At 41.0% G+C, this 17,439-nt stretch overlaps 1 protein-coding gene across 2 annotated transcripts in view; it reads right to left on the bottom strand.

Moving 5' to 3' along the window:
* samd4b (sterile alpha motif domain containing 4B) overlaps positions 1 to 15,733 on the bottom strand; it is a 44,746-nt gene extending 29,013 nt beyond the window's left edge. For both annotated transcript variants that reach the window (XM_066703985.1, XM_066703986.1), the window contains exons 1-2: positions 15,319 to 15,733; positions 2,810 to 3,462 (exon numbers count right to left, since the gene is read on the bottom strand). In XM_066703985.1, the coding sequence (XP_066560082.1) occupies positions 2,810 to 3,005 (196 nt within the window). In that variant the 5' untranslated portion in view covers positions 3,006 to 3,462; positions 15,319 to 15,733. The remainder of the gene's footprint in view (positions 1 to 2,809; positions 3,463 to 15,318) is intronic.
* Positions 15,734 to 17,439: the final 1,706 nt, after the last annotated feature.

The raw sequence follows: 17,439 nt of genomic DNA, 5'->3' as shown, positions 1-17,439 counted from the left end.
GATGTCTCCGAGCAAGACGCTTGAACCATGGAAACGTGCAATATCAGACAGGGCCAGAGCTTCCGTTCTTACCACTGATCTCTCCTCACGTTATCAGCTGCTTTGTCTTTTCACTGTGGCTCAAAGGAAGAGAAGGTGGAAATATGCTCCAACGTCAACCTGCAGATTGTTTTGTCTGTGTGTGGCTTTTTTTCAGCTGGGGTTTCCCTTTTCAGCAAGTTCAGCAAGGTCTTCCAGATAACTACGAATCGCTTTCGAAGGAATGAGCAAATTGATCGGAGAGAAAGCCATAGAATCATTGCCCACAATGGACTAAAATAGGGACTGAATTTCAGCATGCACCTGCTCACTAACTGCAAATAAAGCTTTATTCATATAGAATTAAAAACAAAAACATTTCAAAAAGGAAAACATGCATCATTGCAACCCCAGAAACAATTTGCAGAGTAAATTGGTTTAAAGCTGCTACCCCACTATAGTCCTATTCTCTATCTACTGCCTTTAAAACTTGATTTACATCCTGTTACAAACTGGTGCAACTACATAACTTTTCTGATGGAAGTTTTCTTTTTTTTTTTTAACTCTTATTTGTCTTTCAAAGCTGATAGTAAAACAAAACCTGAAACAATGACAAGAAACCTGGATGTATTCTACATGCCAAATCACTTCACAAGGAGGTCCAGTTACAATTAAATACAGTATTCTTGTATTCCAGTTCTTGGGAGTGTGCCTGGGGCCCTCACACTAGCTCATTGGCTTGGTATGTGACAGATTTCTGCTTCACGGCATTCAGAGAACACATTTCACTCCTAGCTGTGCTGTCCTACTAGACTCGAGTTCCTACACAGAAGTATCACAGAGCACCTTTTCAATTACAACCCCCTCCCCCTTGCCTCACCCACAAACCTCAATCTATTTCCTCTCAAATCCAATGTTTCCTCACCACACGGTCTGGGTTCTCTGACCTACATGTTAGGGAACATGACAAGATATAGTTGTACTGCCATAGATTTCTGGACTAGCAGAGAAATTGCTTTTTTTCCTCCCCTATCAATTTGTTACATAAACAATGATATAAGATAAATCCTGGGAGCAATGGGATCAAGCCAGTTGAGCTTTAACAGATGGCTTGTCTTCAGAAGTTCACTGTGCAGTGTAGAAATTACAAGCAGAGCAGGATCTTTTGGGGAAGGTAAGATGAACAGCCTTTCTGTCAGGGATAAGTCAGAGGGTAATAAGGGTTTGTCTGGGAACAAAAGTGAAACAAAGACATGAAACAAAAGTGAAACAAGAGCAAAAGCAAATATATATGTTTAAATCTAATTGCAGGACATAGGTTTTATAAACTATATTTAGATAAGTTAAAGGTACAGTGTTATTATTTGGGAGGCTGCCATTTTATCATTTATTTCACAGTAGAGGGACAAGTACTTGTTATGAAGTGCTGTGTTCTATACTAACCTCCCAACAGTAAAAGACTGTGTTCCAATCGAAGTTGAGAGACTCTGAATGCATTCAATTTGAAACAACGTCACAACAATCCTTGATGTGTTTCTTCCATATTTAGATGACCAATGTCAGTTTCCCACGGCTGGGTCTCATACAAACCAGCAGAATCAGTGACAACGTTGTGTACCCAAGGTCTACCACGCAGCCCTGTACTGACCGAGTACAAATGGTAGTGCTTATTGAGATTTTTCACACATAGACATGTACCGAATTACTAAGATCTTGGTGGTTACTGGGGATCATGAAATACAAGCCTGTGCCGAATGACAGCACTACACACTGACGTGGATCTCCCTGCCAACTGCTGACAAATACACAATAAATCTGAATTTCCAAAATCACTCAAGGAAAATCATACATGATTTTTTGTAGTGCCATTTTTAGTTTTTTATCCAGGACCAATATCCAGTTTTGGAAAACTGATCTTCACCTTTCTTTTTTCCCCCCCACTTCCTTCAGTTTTTCATCCATAATTTTTAAATAACTTTTCTAAAAAATCTCATGAGGCCAAGAAATATGTTACTTTCACACCCTCATCAAACTCCATCGCATTCCTTGATATCTTCTGACTGTAAACATTCGAAAGACCATTGTAGGATTTCTGCATCTGGGAGTCGGAGAGCTGTAGGATCCAGGGAATCAGTAACAATGATATGCTTACTCAAGGTCTAACACACAGGAATGTACTGACTCAGTATGATTTGGGTGCTCATTGAGGTTTTCTAAAACACAAACGTGTCCCAAATTACTAACATGGCTGTGGTTACAGAGGATCTTCAGACACGAGACACTCGCCTGACTCACACCAAACACCATCAGACGAAGCGTTAGAAGAAATACATCTCTAGCGGTAAAAGCGACGGTGAGCAAATCGGGTCCTGGAAGGCCGCAAATCAGAAGGCCTTGTAGGTCTCTCGAAATCCCAAGATCTCTAGGGGTGAGGATAGACCATAGTAATGTCCTTTTGATTGGACAATACCATCCTCATATTCTGTAGTTGCACACTGGTTTGCAGCACCCAGGAAAGATGGAATCTCAGCTACACACCAAAAAGAAAACCTCTATCACAAACTGTTCTCCCATAAATGAATAAAGTAATACACACCCCATTTTGGGCTGATCTGTCCATATTGTTCTGCCAGGAAATTTTATTAAATTAGTCCAATGAAGCCAAGAACAGGATGAATTTGGCACTTGACATAGTTGTGGAGGACCCCAGTTGTGTCTCCTAAATGTAGAGACAACACAGAGCGGAAAGCGTTTACAATCGAAGCAGAGAAGAGGAAACACAGCAACTCACCAGCATTGTTGGCCTCGGCCTCCAGGATGTGGATCTCGGTGCAATCGGCCAGCGAGTGCTCCAGGCAAATCTGCAGAAACCGGGCCTGTGTGCGGGTCACCCTCTTGAGCAGTGAGAGGAGTGCCACAGTCTGCTCGCACTCGTTCCAGCCCTTGAACCAGTCGGTCAGGATGCCCACCTGATCTCGGAACATCATGGTGTCCCCAGGCACACGCTCACACGCACACACCCACCCACCCTCACACGCACGCTGGCACGCACGCACACGCCACACGCTGGCACGCTCCCTCTCTTGCGCTCTTGCCGCCCACCTCCCTGGCAATGCAGCAGCCTTCCTTTGTTCTCTAATGTTGCTCAGGTCCCTGCTTGACAGGAGCCCCTCACATGGTTTTGGAGGGGGTGTCTGTGAGTGTGGGGGTGGGAGGGTGGGAGTTGGGGAAGGGCTTAGGGTGGGAGGAGGGGAGGGGAAGGGGGGGAGGGGGGGGGAATGATGGTCTGTTATTCCAGCCCAGGAGTCCAGGTAGAGGAAAGCCGCCCGTCTCTAGCACATCCCAGTGGGAGACAGCCTTCCCCAACACCTCTGGCTAGCAGCTGCCTCCCCACAACTTGCGTCTTGAGTTCTTCGTCCACGGTCTCAGATGTAAAGCTGCCCTCTGCCAAGAAAATACCAACAGATTAGAGACCACGAAAATAAAACATTCATTTATAGCTAGCATTCACTGATGTGTGACTATTTTCTCAGGGCTTTTCAACAACTGTACTTCCGCATAGATAAACAAATTGACCTGAGAGAATTATGTCATTAAACTGCTGAGGACATTCTTTTTATTGGGTCAATTGTTACTGTCAGCATCTGTAGTTGAGTGCATATAAGTTCAAAAAGTGCATCTAACTTGTTTTTACTTTAACCTAGGGCAGGATAATGATAATGATACATTTCATCATGATACTTTTACCCATAATATACACTCACCTAAAGGATTATTAGGAACACCTGTTCAATTTCTCATTAATGCAATTATCTAACCAACCAATCACATGGCAGTTGCTTCAATGCATTTAGGGGTGTGGTCCTGATCAAGACAATCTCCTGAACTCCAAACTGAATGTCTGAATGGGAAAGAAAGGTGATTTAAGCAATTTTGAGCGTGGCATGGTTGTTGGTGCCAGACGGGCCGGTCTGATTATTTCACAATCTGCTCAGTTACTGGGATTTTCACGTACAACCATTTCTAGGGTTTACAAAGAATGGTGTGAAAAGGGAAAAACATCCAGTATGCGGAAGTCCTGTGGGCGAAAATGCCTTGTTGATGCTAGAGGTCAGAGGAGAATGGGCCGACTGATTCAAGCTGATAGAAGAGCAACTTTGACTGAAATAACCACTCGTTACAACCGAGGTATGCAGCAAAGCATTTGTGAAGCCACAACACGTACAACCTTGAGGCGGATGGGCCACAACAGCAGAAGACCCCACCGGGTACCACTCATCTCCACTACAAATAGGAAAAAGAGGCTACAATTTGCACAAGCTCACCAAAATTGGACAGTTGAAGACTGGAAAAATGTTGCCTGGTCTGATGAGTCTCGATTTCTGTTGAGACATTCAGATGGTAGAGTCAGAATTTGGCATAAACAGAATGAGAACATGGATCCATCATGCCTTGTTACCACTGTGCAGGCTGGTGGTGGTGGTGTAATGGTGTGGGGGATGTTTTCTTGGCACACTGTAGGCCCCTTAGTGCCAATTGGGCATCGTTTAAATGCCACGGCCTACCTGAGCATTGATTCTGACCATGTCCATCCCTTTATGACCACCATGTACCCATCCTCTGATGGCTACTTCCAGCAGGATAATGCACCATGTCACAAAGGTCGAATCATTTCAAATTGGTTTCTTGAACATGACAATGAGTTCACTGTACTAAACTGGCCCCCACAGTCACCAGATCTCAACCCAATAGAGCATCTTTGGGATGTGGTGGAACGGGAGCTTCGTGCCCTGGATGTGCATCCCACAAATCTCCATCAACTGCAAGATGCTATCCTATCAATATGGGCCAACATTTCTAAAGAATGCTTTCAGCACCTTGTTGAATCAATGCCACTTAGAATTAAGGCAGTTCTGAAGGCGAAAGGGGGTCAAACACAGTATTAGTATGGTGTTCCTAATAATCCTTTAGGTGAGTGTATGTATACATGTATGTTTATGGGATTTTGTAGTGGAAAAAGTAAGTTATCCCTCTGGAATATTGACAAAATTAAGGGAGTTAAAACCACCCAGTTTACAGAAAAAATAATTCAGAGCATGGGAGGATTATGCTACAAAAATAATAGAGAGTACTCTTGCTTGAAGGTTACGTCAATTTCCCAAGTGCAATTGTTAAAGTCATTACTGTACGCCCAATTTTTCAACGCAGTTGTATTCAAAAATGAAACTGAAAACAGCAAAGGCAGTTAGCATGCATGGTTTTACATTTTACAGACTGTAGAAACTGCCCAGGTATACATACACAGATAAAAGTACTCCTGTTTAAATTGCATGTTCAGATTAGAGTTATTGAAATGGCACATCTCCAAATATGACATTTGGGAAGTAAAGACCGTAGTATGCTTGTATGTTCAATTTTTCTTAACATTAAATCTAAAAATGTATGTATAATTCTATTGCAGGATACTGAAAATAGAAACTTCTTAACAATAGCATATAGTAAATGGTCTATTTTAGAAATCACCATCTGTAATATCAATGGAAAAACGTGTAAAAAACTAAGCCTGCATACTTTACACCATATGGATGTGTTAACTGAGGGTCTGCTGGAGAAAATGACACCGACTGTATTGTAGAACTACTCCAGGGGCTTGCTTTTTAAGAGATGTTTGCTCAAGCATGCAATCTCTAAGGAGGAGACCCAGAGCTTGGTTTGTGGATCTCTTAAAAGAAAGCCCACACATAGTTAGCAGTACTTTTTTCATGGTTTTTCAGTTCCGATTTATTCCCCCCCCAGATGTTGTCAGACTGACTGTCCCATAGCATTAAATAGACGTGCTGGAGCCGTGTGTTGTAGCTTCATGTGTGTACCATTTTTTCATTTTCCAAATATCTTTTTTGTGTTGATGGAGCATGCAGGCTCTCTCCTCTCACTCAGTTCTGGGCGCTGGCTACTGCATGGTGCTACCATAGCAACAAGTGCTGCCCTGTGGGAACAGCTGGAAGCAGGCAGTCTGCTGCAGGCCTCTGGAGTGGAGATAGACCCCCCTTTCTTTGAACAACACAGCACAGGACTGTGAAACAAAGCACCAGGCAGTGCCTTGCCTGGCAAGCACAAAACACTCTGTGACTATTTTTTCATTCCACATGTGTCTCCAATATGTATCTGTACATCAGGGGTATCAAACATTTAGAGCAGGGCCCAAAGGACAGCATGGAACATCATGAACGTACCAACATAAATATATACACTCACCTAAAGGATTATTAGGAACACCTGTTCAATTTCTCATTAATGCAATTATCTAACCAACCAATCACATGGCAGTTGCTTCAATGCATTTAGGGGTGTGGTCCTGGTCAAGACAATATCCTGAACTCCAAACTGAATGTCTGAATGGGAAAGAAAGGTGATTTAAGCAATTTTGAGCGTGGCATGGTTGTTGGTGCCAGACGGGCGGGTCTGAGTATTTCACAATCTGCTCAGTTACTGGGATTTTCACGCACAACCATTTCTAGGGTTTACAAAGAATGGTGTGAAAGGGGAAAAACATCCAGTATGCGGCAGTCCTGTGGGCGAAAATGCCTTGTTGATGCTAGAGGTCAGAGGAGAATGGGCCGACTGATTCAAGCTGATAGAAGAGCAACTTTGACTGAAATAACCACTCGTTACAACCGAGGTATGCAGCAAAGCATTTGTGAAGCCACAACACGTAGAACCTTGAGGCGGATGGGCTACAACAGCAGAAGACCCCACCGGGTACCACTCATCTCCACTACAAATAGGAAAAAGAGGCTACAATTTGCACAAGCTCACCAAAATTGGACAGTTCAAGACTGGAAAAATGTTGCCTGGTCTGATGAGTCTCGATTTCTGTTGAGACATTCAGATGGTAGAGTCAGAATTTGGCGTAAACAGAATGAGAACATGGATCCATCATGCCTTGTTACCACTGTGCAGGCTGGTGGTGGTGGTGTAATGGTGTGGGGGATGTTTTCTTGGCACACTTTAGGCCCCTTAGTGCCAATTGGGCATCATTTAAATGCCACGGCCTACCTGAGCATTGTTTCTGACCATGTCCATCCCTTTATGACCTCCATGTACCCATCCTCTGATGGCTACTTCCAGCAGGATAATGCACCATGTCACAAAGGTCGAATCATTTCAAATTGGTTTCTTGAACATGACAATGAGTTCACTGTACTAAACTAGCCCCCACAGTCACCAGATCTCAACCCAATAGAGCATCTTTGGGATGTGGTGGAACGGGAGCTTCGTGCCCTGGATGTGCATCCCACAAATCTCCATCAACTGCAAGATGCTATCCTATCAATATGGGCCAACATTTGTAAAGAATGCTTTCAGCACCTTGTTGAATCAATGCCACGTAGAATTAAGGCAGTTCTGAAGGCGAAAGGGGGTCAAACACAGTATTAGTATGGTGTTCCTAATAATCCTTTAGGTGAGTGTATATACATAACTATATACAAGTGTTAGAAGCAGGTTTCTTTATTCTTATTTCAAAAAAATCTCAGGCCATAGGCATATTCCATAATATATTGTGTCCTCCCTGATTTTACTTTTACTTTTTTACCAGATGAACTTGACACTGTCTCCAGTTAATCTAGTGCAGATTCCAAGGTACCTAAATAAACTGCAGGGTTGTGCCCCTCCAGGACCCTGAATGGATACCAAAAAAAAGCTCAAATACCATGGCCAGTGTAATCAAGGGCTAATAGAAAAACTTAATTAACTGATTTAATTTGGCTGTGCTTTATAGACACCAGGACATGCTGCTTGATGTCTGACTGAATATGAGGTCACTTTTCGACAGCTTCCAGTTCATCCTAATAAGATTTAGCACAGCATTCTAGACATTTGTGTCAGAAGCACAGAGAGGCCAAAAGCCAATAATACCTTCATTATAATACTGCATGATAATGCTTCTGAAATCAAAGTGAAATACAAATATTATAAGGGCACCAGCATTCACCAGGAAGCATAAACACTTCCTGCAGAACAGCAAGATGAAAGAACGTCCGCCTGCGATTGCTCACCACCTAGGAACCCCCACCAAAGAGAGTCCAGTCAACAACAGGACTGGGCCAGGTAAAGGATCTGGAAGAACTATAACTAAAGCTCGTGCTCATCAGAAATATCTGCCATTGTATCAAGCACCAGACAAGCTGCCAGACAGTACGGTGCTCCCAAATCAGTCTTTGGCCTTTACCCTGACCGTCAAGTGAGCATGAGACTCTGTATGCTCTTCTATACAGGTCTAGAAGGGAGGATTGATCAGCCTCAATAGCTTCCTGCCAGGATTTTCGTTTGTGTCCTTCTAATTCTACTGACCTGCCCTCAAGAGTGGCGCTTTTCACTTATTGTCCTGCACTAAGAAAACCAAGACTCATATGCCATGAAAGGAACGCTGATTTAAGCTTGATTGAAGACCTCAACCAAACGTGGACTAGAGGGCTCCTGGATGGTTGAACCAGCATGGGCCACCCCTCAGACCACAGCTAAAGCCTGACAGTCCAGTGTAATGGGTTTGATTCTGAGTATGGTCATCAGAAGAACGTGAGCAAGCACCGCAGGGTTACACCGCAGGGTTACAGGCGAGTGCTCAGTGACTCCTCCTTCAGCGGTCTTAGCCTGGCGGTTTGCATGGTGTGTTTGTAGACATGAAAGAATGCGGATGTTGGGCAGTGCGTATCCATGGAGATGCATGCATCATCTTCATCCATCCTGTGCTGTAATCATTTAACAGCAGCAATCCCACTCACTGTCGCAAAGAGACTTCCTATCACTGTGTGTAATTTTGGTAATTATTTCATGAGTAGTCTGGCATTGGTAATGGGAGTCAACAATATTTTATGAAGGGGAAAACAAAAAAATTGAGCTGGCAACAAAGTCCAACCTGTGGAGGACTGTTGCCAGGTGGAACATTTCCAAAACTTTTTTTTTTTTTTTTTTTTTTTTTAATGCAAGTGATACCAAACTATAAATAGTCAGTGCTGACGCCTAGAGGATAATTTGTCTTAATTAAGTTTAATTTGCCTCTCTGGTAAAAGCAACCAATTGAGAAGGCCTTCTAATTAGTACACATTAGAGCATGTAAGCTTGAGACGGGCCTTATGAAATGCTGTATGAATGCAGTGACAAGCATATTAATTATATTAAAAACTGACAGGTTCCGAAACTTTCAGCATAAACAAGTAAAAGCATTTGGAAAACACTGAAAGTTGCTGTGATTTGCACACTCTTCTCAGTTTCCGACGGCATCTGATTTCAAATCTCATGCTTCCCTGGGTGCCATGTATTGTGCAGACAAGTCGAAGGAATGTGATGCAATTGTATCATACTGCTGACTGGTTACTGCTTTTAAGATAGGAGCAAGTCACAAGGGTAGCCTCTGCCTCATGACATATCCTAGGATGCCAAGGGGGCAATTACATGGTTAAGTCGCTGAACTGACTGAAGAGGAAGAGGATTTTCAGTGGGCACATTTTAACTCAATCCACTCAGAAAAAACACATGAATAGCAAGAATTGTGTGGAATTTAACAAGCGTTTCATGTCAAACACTTCCTTTGGCCCTTAGCAAAATGCATACTAGCTTGCAAAGCAGTGGCCTTCTTAACTGCTCTCCATATAGTAAATATCACCAATTTGGTATTTGTTTTTTAGGCCATTTTCTGCTTCAAATCTGGAGGTCTTAAATCCTCAGTTTTGCACTGTGTATGTAATTGGCATTTCCAAATCCAGAAAATATCCTTCCTCATCTTATGCTGGATTCCAATTCTTGGTGCCACACATGGAAGGGGAAGAGACCATTGAAAACATCCCGAAGAGAAACCAGGTGATCCCCACAATCAAGGTCAAAATAAAGCTGCCTGATGTTGCTCTCATTCACCTCCTCCCTGTACAGCCATGCACTAGTGTGACAGAGTATTTGCCTCCAGGTGTGGCTCCCTGGAGCTGTGAAGAGTGCCAGCTGTTCGTTGCAGTTCTCCCAAACAGGGTCAAAAATAGGAATGCTCACATCTGGAAGCCAGCCGTCAAAATGACATGTTTAGACACCTTCTGCTGTACCTACAGTACTACACTTGATTCATCTGTAGTCATCAAGCACAAAGTCAGGTAACATTCTCAGGAATACAATATAGGATTCTTCCCCCAAGAGTGTAACAAAGTTGCCATAATAGCACGTGCGTTTTCTTCCTCCACTGTATTGGATTTCAATACATTGTTCTGATGGTGTTATGGATCACAAAGATAAGTGCCCATGGCTACAAATCAGGGTTGTTCCTGTACAGCCACCAGAACACCAAGCACTCTCCCTCTCCCTAGCCAGCCAGTGCAGATCAGATACACTGTGAATATGGATAAGGAGAGATGTCACACAGCAGCCTTCCAGTTGTGTGCTGTTCCTCTCAATGCCACAGGAGGACTTGGCTTGTGTGTGCTGAGTGGGAACAAAATCAGGCATGGAACCAAGCAGGCTGTGTTAATGCAGCAGTAAGGGAGTCACTCCCCAGCTTACTGGCAGGCTCCTCAGAGCATTCTGGGAAGGGCGAGAACAGTAAGAGATTTGCTAAACTTTTTTTCCCCTTCATTTCCTAATTTTGTGATTAATGAAGCTGGGATTGATTATTCCATGTTCCGGGGGGGGGCGCAAGGAGATCACTTATGTGAACCACCACAAGTATATGATAAGAAATGCCCAACTTGATACCACGATTCTACCTATCGTCAAACATTAGGGGTGTGTTTTCGCGCAATGATCAGGTCGTATGTCTGTGTTTTTGCGATGTGGTAACTGGATGGTCATTTGAACCAATGAACCGAGTATGAGACTCGACTATCAGTTCATTGTCATGTAACAAGAGGTAGTACTGTTGGATGGAATGGGATCTTGACATATGCTGCAAAGTTAAATGAACTAAAATAAAACTAAACATGACACATTACATACAATTCAATTAAATGAGTGAAACAAACTACCTCAGTATTTACTGTAATGCAGTCTAACATATTTGCCTATGTATAGAGATCTATTTTGCATGATTTAAGTATATAACATCTGACATATCTTTGACAGTAGTGAGCATTACATACATCACCAATAACACTCAGATTGCTGCAACTCCATTATTTTCAACCTCCGCCATCTTTACTGACCGTGTTCATTTGTTGCATTTTGGTCATGGTCACAAATTCTAGGTCAAATGTGGCATAACCTAGTTGTGTTGTGGTCAAAATGCAGAAACGCACCCCAGGATATACACACACACAAAAAATAGATAAATAAGAGATAAATAAATATAAGTTTGGTGGGGGGGGGGTCCCCAACAACTCAAAATTCACAATTCAATGCACCAATCTGCACTGATCTTCAGCTACACAGAACTTACTGAAGTTATTTTCCTGTAAATAACTGAAACTGCAATAAGATAGACTCAGACACAACAATGCCCCAGTGGCTGGACAGACCATAAACTGGGTAGAATTATTTGCTGTGTAGAGAAATGCAGTTCTCTCCTAGATTTAAATCAATGATGTTAATCCAATTATAAAGCCACACTTTGGAAGTAAATCATGTTGATGTTATTCAATGAAAATATACAGAAAAATACTTATAGGACTACAATTCAGACCAACATTACACAGAACTGACTGCGATTCCATCCATTAAAAGATAACCCTGCATTAGATCCGCTATGAATCACTCTCTTTTATTCAGGTCAGCTTATCTTATTATGGTTAAGATAATCTCCATCCGTGATGCTGAGGAACTGGAACACCCTCTTGCCAAGACCAGCACTTTGACAATTAAATCATTAGCATCCAGGCTGAGAGTTAACTATACACACCTGTCAACTTGGAGCTTACCAATACAACCTTAACGAGAAAGTAACTGCCAACTGTACGCACTGCCCTAAATGTATGAGGTTCCAATTCTGATACCAAAAGATCTGTGCATGATTATCAAGACAAAATTCGAACAGCATCCACAGAACAATCTTTTATTCTAAATTGCTATTAGCTTGTAAGGGATTTCCATTTTGTATTGTGCTTTTCGGATCTCACGCAAAGGAAGGGCACATGATTGAATGGATTGAAAGGCATTTATAATTATTTTTATGAGAATTTAAGTGCAGTTCATCTGTGAATTAAGAGTGATCTTATAAGATGTATTGGATATTGTAAAATATAAAAAATATTGGATTTATAAGATAGAATGGATAGTATAGCTTTATAAAATGTATGAGGGACTTAAAAAAAGGGTTCATATTAAATTACTTCAAGACACCGAATCAGTATAACTTATTACAATGCATGTGCTTGATAGTGGGTATCCACTGAGTATAAGGATGAAGCCCCCAGCAATAAAAAATACATTTTGAGTGGCAGGTGGGTTAAAGGATTGATTTATTCTAGACAGAAAAAGGCCATCATATTTATGGGGACAATATCACATTAACTGTGGCTGTTTCGGCAAAGAAGGAGAAAAAATAAACTCCCAAATAACAAAGCTATATTTTATAGCAAACAGAATGGAGATATCACTTTGAAAATGGAAACAGTTTGTGCTTGCTGTCAAATGTAACTGGCAAAAGGTGCTGTGGTCTGTTGTGACAACAGACAGAGGCTGAAAACTTCCTTTTGGTTCCTTAGTGAAACATCCATCTGACAGCTGTGAGAGGTTAGCAACTTAATACATCTTTCATTGCAAAGCCATTTACTGTGCAATCTTGAGAATCCCAGTGCAGGGTTCTTCAAGCAGGGACTACAAAATTGATCATATATCAAATACTCCCTTCATTAAAACTGATTCTGGTTCATGCCTGACTGATTGTTTTCTTCTGATTATGTTTTGTTTTGTTTTCTTTATTTGTTTTAGTTATTAATTATGCCCATAATTCTATTAGGCTGCATTATATTACACATTTGAGATGCTTGGACTTTCACAAAACACAATAATCAATAGAACATTCCACAAATCTGATTATCAGTCCATTCATCGTTAATATCAACACTTACAAAACCCAAGAGAGCACATCATAAGTGCCCCGCTCTTGGATTACTTTAGTAGTAGGCAGATCGTACATCCGTTAGCTCTCAAACTGTTGAATATTAGTTTCTCTCTGATTTGGAGCTCATCCACTGACTTTCGTATTGGCAACAGTACTAAAGGAAACTACTCAAAAAATATTAAAGGACTGAGCTGACTGCAGCACAAACGCAATCCCACTGCCAAGTGGCTGGCCTGCTGTGTGTCCCCCTGTATCAGCAGTACTGTTGAGCAAATTGTCAGCAAGAGGCTGCAAGTGCTGTGGAACTGGCATCAACCTGTATATAACAAGTAATCAGATTTTTCTGTTTTTCTGGTTAAAGTGAAGGAAAGAGAAAGCTGTGACTGATTTAATCCCAAAGCAGCAGCTCCACATCTTTCTATTTTGACCACAGTACTGAACCAATGAAGTGCGTACTGTTCATCGTGATGCTCTTACCAACTTGATTTATAAAGCAGAGGATCAAACCCCAAAATGGCAACAAACAGGCCCAAAACCTATACAGATACATGAGATGGAAAAGTTGTTCTATACTTCAGGAACAAATACTTGTGGATTGAAACACAAATACTTAATTTTGACACACCCATGATAAAAACACGATCAACAACACAGAGGGGGGCATAACAATTACAATAACTAATTTTAAACAGTGTGGACCTGAATGCATAACTGCTGCTAATCAAGTAGAAGATGTAGAATATAGTAGTGAATTCACATAATAGGGATTTCCTCAAATCTGTGTTTACAATGTATTCAACATGATGCAATTTAAAATATGTGCTGGGCTGCAAAACCTTACTCTAAATACATCTAAGAATAGTACTTTTGACTGCACAGATAATGAAGTTTAGGCGCTTTGTGGTTCAAGGTACTGACATGATTTTTCTATTGACAAAAATGCTGGACTTGAAAGGTGCATTATAGAAACTGGAACAAGTTATCCCAAACAAGAGGTTTAAAAAGCAAGTGTGATTCACGAGAACAATGCATATGGTGTATCTTTAATGCACAATGTCCGTATTTCATGGTTGCTTGTCAATCCACTGCTACACTAGTAAACCATATTATTAAAATCACTGACACATCCAATACTGAAAAGGACCATTTGTAACAGCAAACCAAGCTCCAGTTACTATGGTGTAGCCTACTTGTACAATGCTGCAGTCTTCCACTCCCATGCATGCAAGGCCTTTCTTGAGAAAAGAAAAGCTAAATAACTGCACTACTGGTGGATGGCATTAAGTAACTATGCAGAATAAAACAAACAATAACGTTGCCTTTCTAGTCTATAAATAATTTAGATCTGCAGAACCATATACAAATCCACAGTTCTTAATTTAATAAATAAAATGATAATCTGGTTAAACAGTGCATTTAAAAGACTGTCAACATGTATTCCAGCGTGTTTTTAAGTTTAAGAAAACCGACTGAGATATAATATAAGCAAAGAGCCCATTTCCACTGCGTGTAAAAGCAGATACATAGTTGCCCTGATCCAAAATCTCTAAAATATTTGTCTGGTTACCCCTCCCTTATTTTCTAAATATGCAGTGTAGCGCAAAGGGATAATCTGAAGCTAGCTCTCCTCCTACCCAAGTAGCTTTCTTATTTTCCCCCCTCTCTCCTTCTCTACCCTGTGATTTATCTCCATTACATGCAATAGCGAATGCCTATAGTGAAATGCAACATGGTAAAGGATCTTTAGATTCATTGTTTCGGGTTTCTCCACATTTGTCATTTGGATTTCTCCCAGTTTGCTTCCTAACCAGATCTATCTCCATCCCCCTTTCCTTTCCTCTCGTTTCCTATCTACCAAGCCCCTCATCTCCATTAAAACACATTTCAGGGAGACGAGATGTCAATACACCAATGCCAAAACGAAACACAAATGCAGTTTGCTTTAAATGCATGTGTGGGGTTGGGTTTTCTTTTTGGGGGGAAGGGGTGCATTATTCAACTAACAAGTATGCATTCATTTCTAATAATCTAGTCATTTAACCCACACTTGCAAGCCCCTTCTTCTCCTCTCCTCCCCAGTCCACATTCGCTATGAACTACAGATCTTTGGAGAAAGTGGGGAAATCACGCTGTAGTGTTGTGGTTGAGTCTGCAACACACACACACACACACACACACACACACACACACACACACACACAAGTGGCTCTATACAAAGACAGGGAGGAGGAAAATAAAGACGATAGATAAAAAAGTGCACAAACCTGGCGTGGCGTCGTGGGCTTTGCGATCCCAGACAGTTGCACAGGGATCCTGGATCTCGGGGTCTTCCCCGGGCCTTCGGGATCCGTGCTGCTGCCCTCCGTTTGATGGGAGGGTTTGAGAGACTTTTTCTCCGCGATTGGCGGGGTATCTCCTTTTCTCACTGTAGTGGTGGATGGGCTTTTTCTCTTTTTTTTTCAGCTCTTGCCACGGTTCAAAGTTCCCTCGGCGTTTTCTTCTCTTCCTTTCTTGTGTATCTGTCCCTCTGTGCGTGTGTCTGATGTGTGTTTCCCCCGCTGTTGTTTATATTTTATATCGCTTCCTTTAACGATTGCTGTTTTTTTTTTTTTTACATAGAGGTCAGCCCCTGGTCTTTCATTAATTGTAAATAGTACTTCGTTTTCCGGAATATATATATATATATATATATATATATATATATATATATATATATATATATATATATATACAGAAAGAGAAGAATATATATATATATATATGTGTGTATGTGTAATATATATATATATATATATATAAATAAATAAAAAATAATAAATCCGCGATAGACACAAAAATATTAAAACACAAAAAAACACAGACAGCCAGAAAGCTTAAAAAAAATCAACTCCGATTGAGACCTGACGTAGAAGACGCAAACAGTCCTACAGTGCGTAACAGCGTCGGGGCGGGGCCAAGTGATGGGCGGAGGAAAGCCCACCCACCACCGGAACGGCGCTCTGATTGGCTGGTTCTGGATTGATTGACACTCTTACTGAACGTGCTAGAGCTGAAGGATGTCTCCCCCCCCCCCCGTCGCAAAACGTGGGCGGGTTAACTAGGGGTTTGATTGACGTGACCGAGATGGGAGTTGGGGGCTTAGGGAGCTCCATTGGTGGAGGGTCAGTGTGATTGACGGGCAAGAGGGAAAATGCATCATAGTAGTTTATTTTTAATATTATTTTTTAAATATGAATGATCAAAACCAATTTCTGCCACATGCATAATTGTTTGCTAAAATACCCCAATGGTTACAAACATGTACGCAAGATCAGATGATGACTGAAACGTGCAGCTAGTATGAGTTATTATCTTCTAGTCCTCTGTATTTGGAAATGCAATTTGAAATATTAAAAATGTAAATAATGCCGCTTGTAGTCACGTTTATTTGTGTGAGTTATTTGTGTGTGTTTATTTAATCCGTGCAACATGTTAACACTATTACATCAAAAAGCAATAACATTTGAAGTTACAGCTAACAAAGCATGTTATGGTTTGGAGGGGGGGTACGTTTGTCAACATGCATTTCTAATCGTTTCAAAATAATTCCAACGTCGAGGATGATTAACAAAGTATCGCCTTTGCGGTTTTAATTGTAAGTACTATTATCTTGGTCATTGACAAATACGAGAAGAGAATCTCAAAGGTGCCGATTGCACTCGGTATTTCCAAATCCCACAACCGGTTTCACTCACCACGTGAAAAAATAAATGCAATGAATACTAGACGCCTGATTTAATAAGATCACATCCATTGTTTTCATCATTCTGCATTCAGATGCCATCTATAGGCCGAAAGCATGTACATAAAATAACATTGCATAAGTTTCAATTTACGGCAAAAATGCTCTGGCTATTCTTATTAAAAATGAATACATTAAACGTGAAAATATGACTAAAGCAGGTTCTTTCAGACAACTATTGTGATGGCAGATAACGTCATGCGCAAAATATAGCAATAAATGTGTAATAAAGATAGATAACAGCACTGCGTAAGATTTATTTTCCATTACATTTTTTAAGTTGTTAGTCATGATCCTATATCACAATATTTTGACAGCCTTCCTCAAATGATTGACTGATTGCTTTTAATCATAGATCCTAACATAGATCAGTTTGTTAGTTCTCTATGATATAGTCCTGACCTTGTGATCTACAGTACCATGAAATAGTTTTAGGCAGGTGTGAAAAAATGCTTTCAAAAATAGACATTAATAGATTATATTTATCAATTAACAAAATGCAAAGTGAGTGAACAGAAGAAAAATCTACATCAAATCCATATTTGGTGTGGCCACCCATCATCAATTCTTCTAGGTACACTTGCACACAGTTTTTGAAGGAACT

This window comes from Amia ocellicauda, chromosome 5 (genome assembly GCF_036373705.1).
Source record: "Amia ocellicauda isolate fAmiCal2 chromosome 5, fAmiCal2.hap1, whole genome shotgun sequence".
NCBI classification, from domain to species: domain Eukaryota; kingdom Metazoa; phylum Chordata; class Actinopteri; order Amiiformes; family Amiidae; genus Amia; species Amia ocellicauda.
The sequence above is the reverse complement of the archived record's forward strand: the minus strand, read 5'-3'. Positions and strand labels throughout refer to the sequence as shown.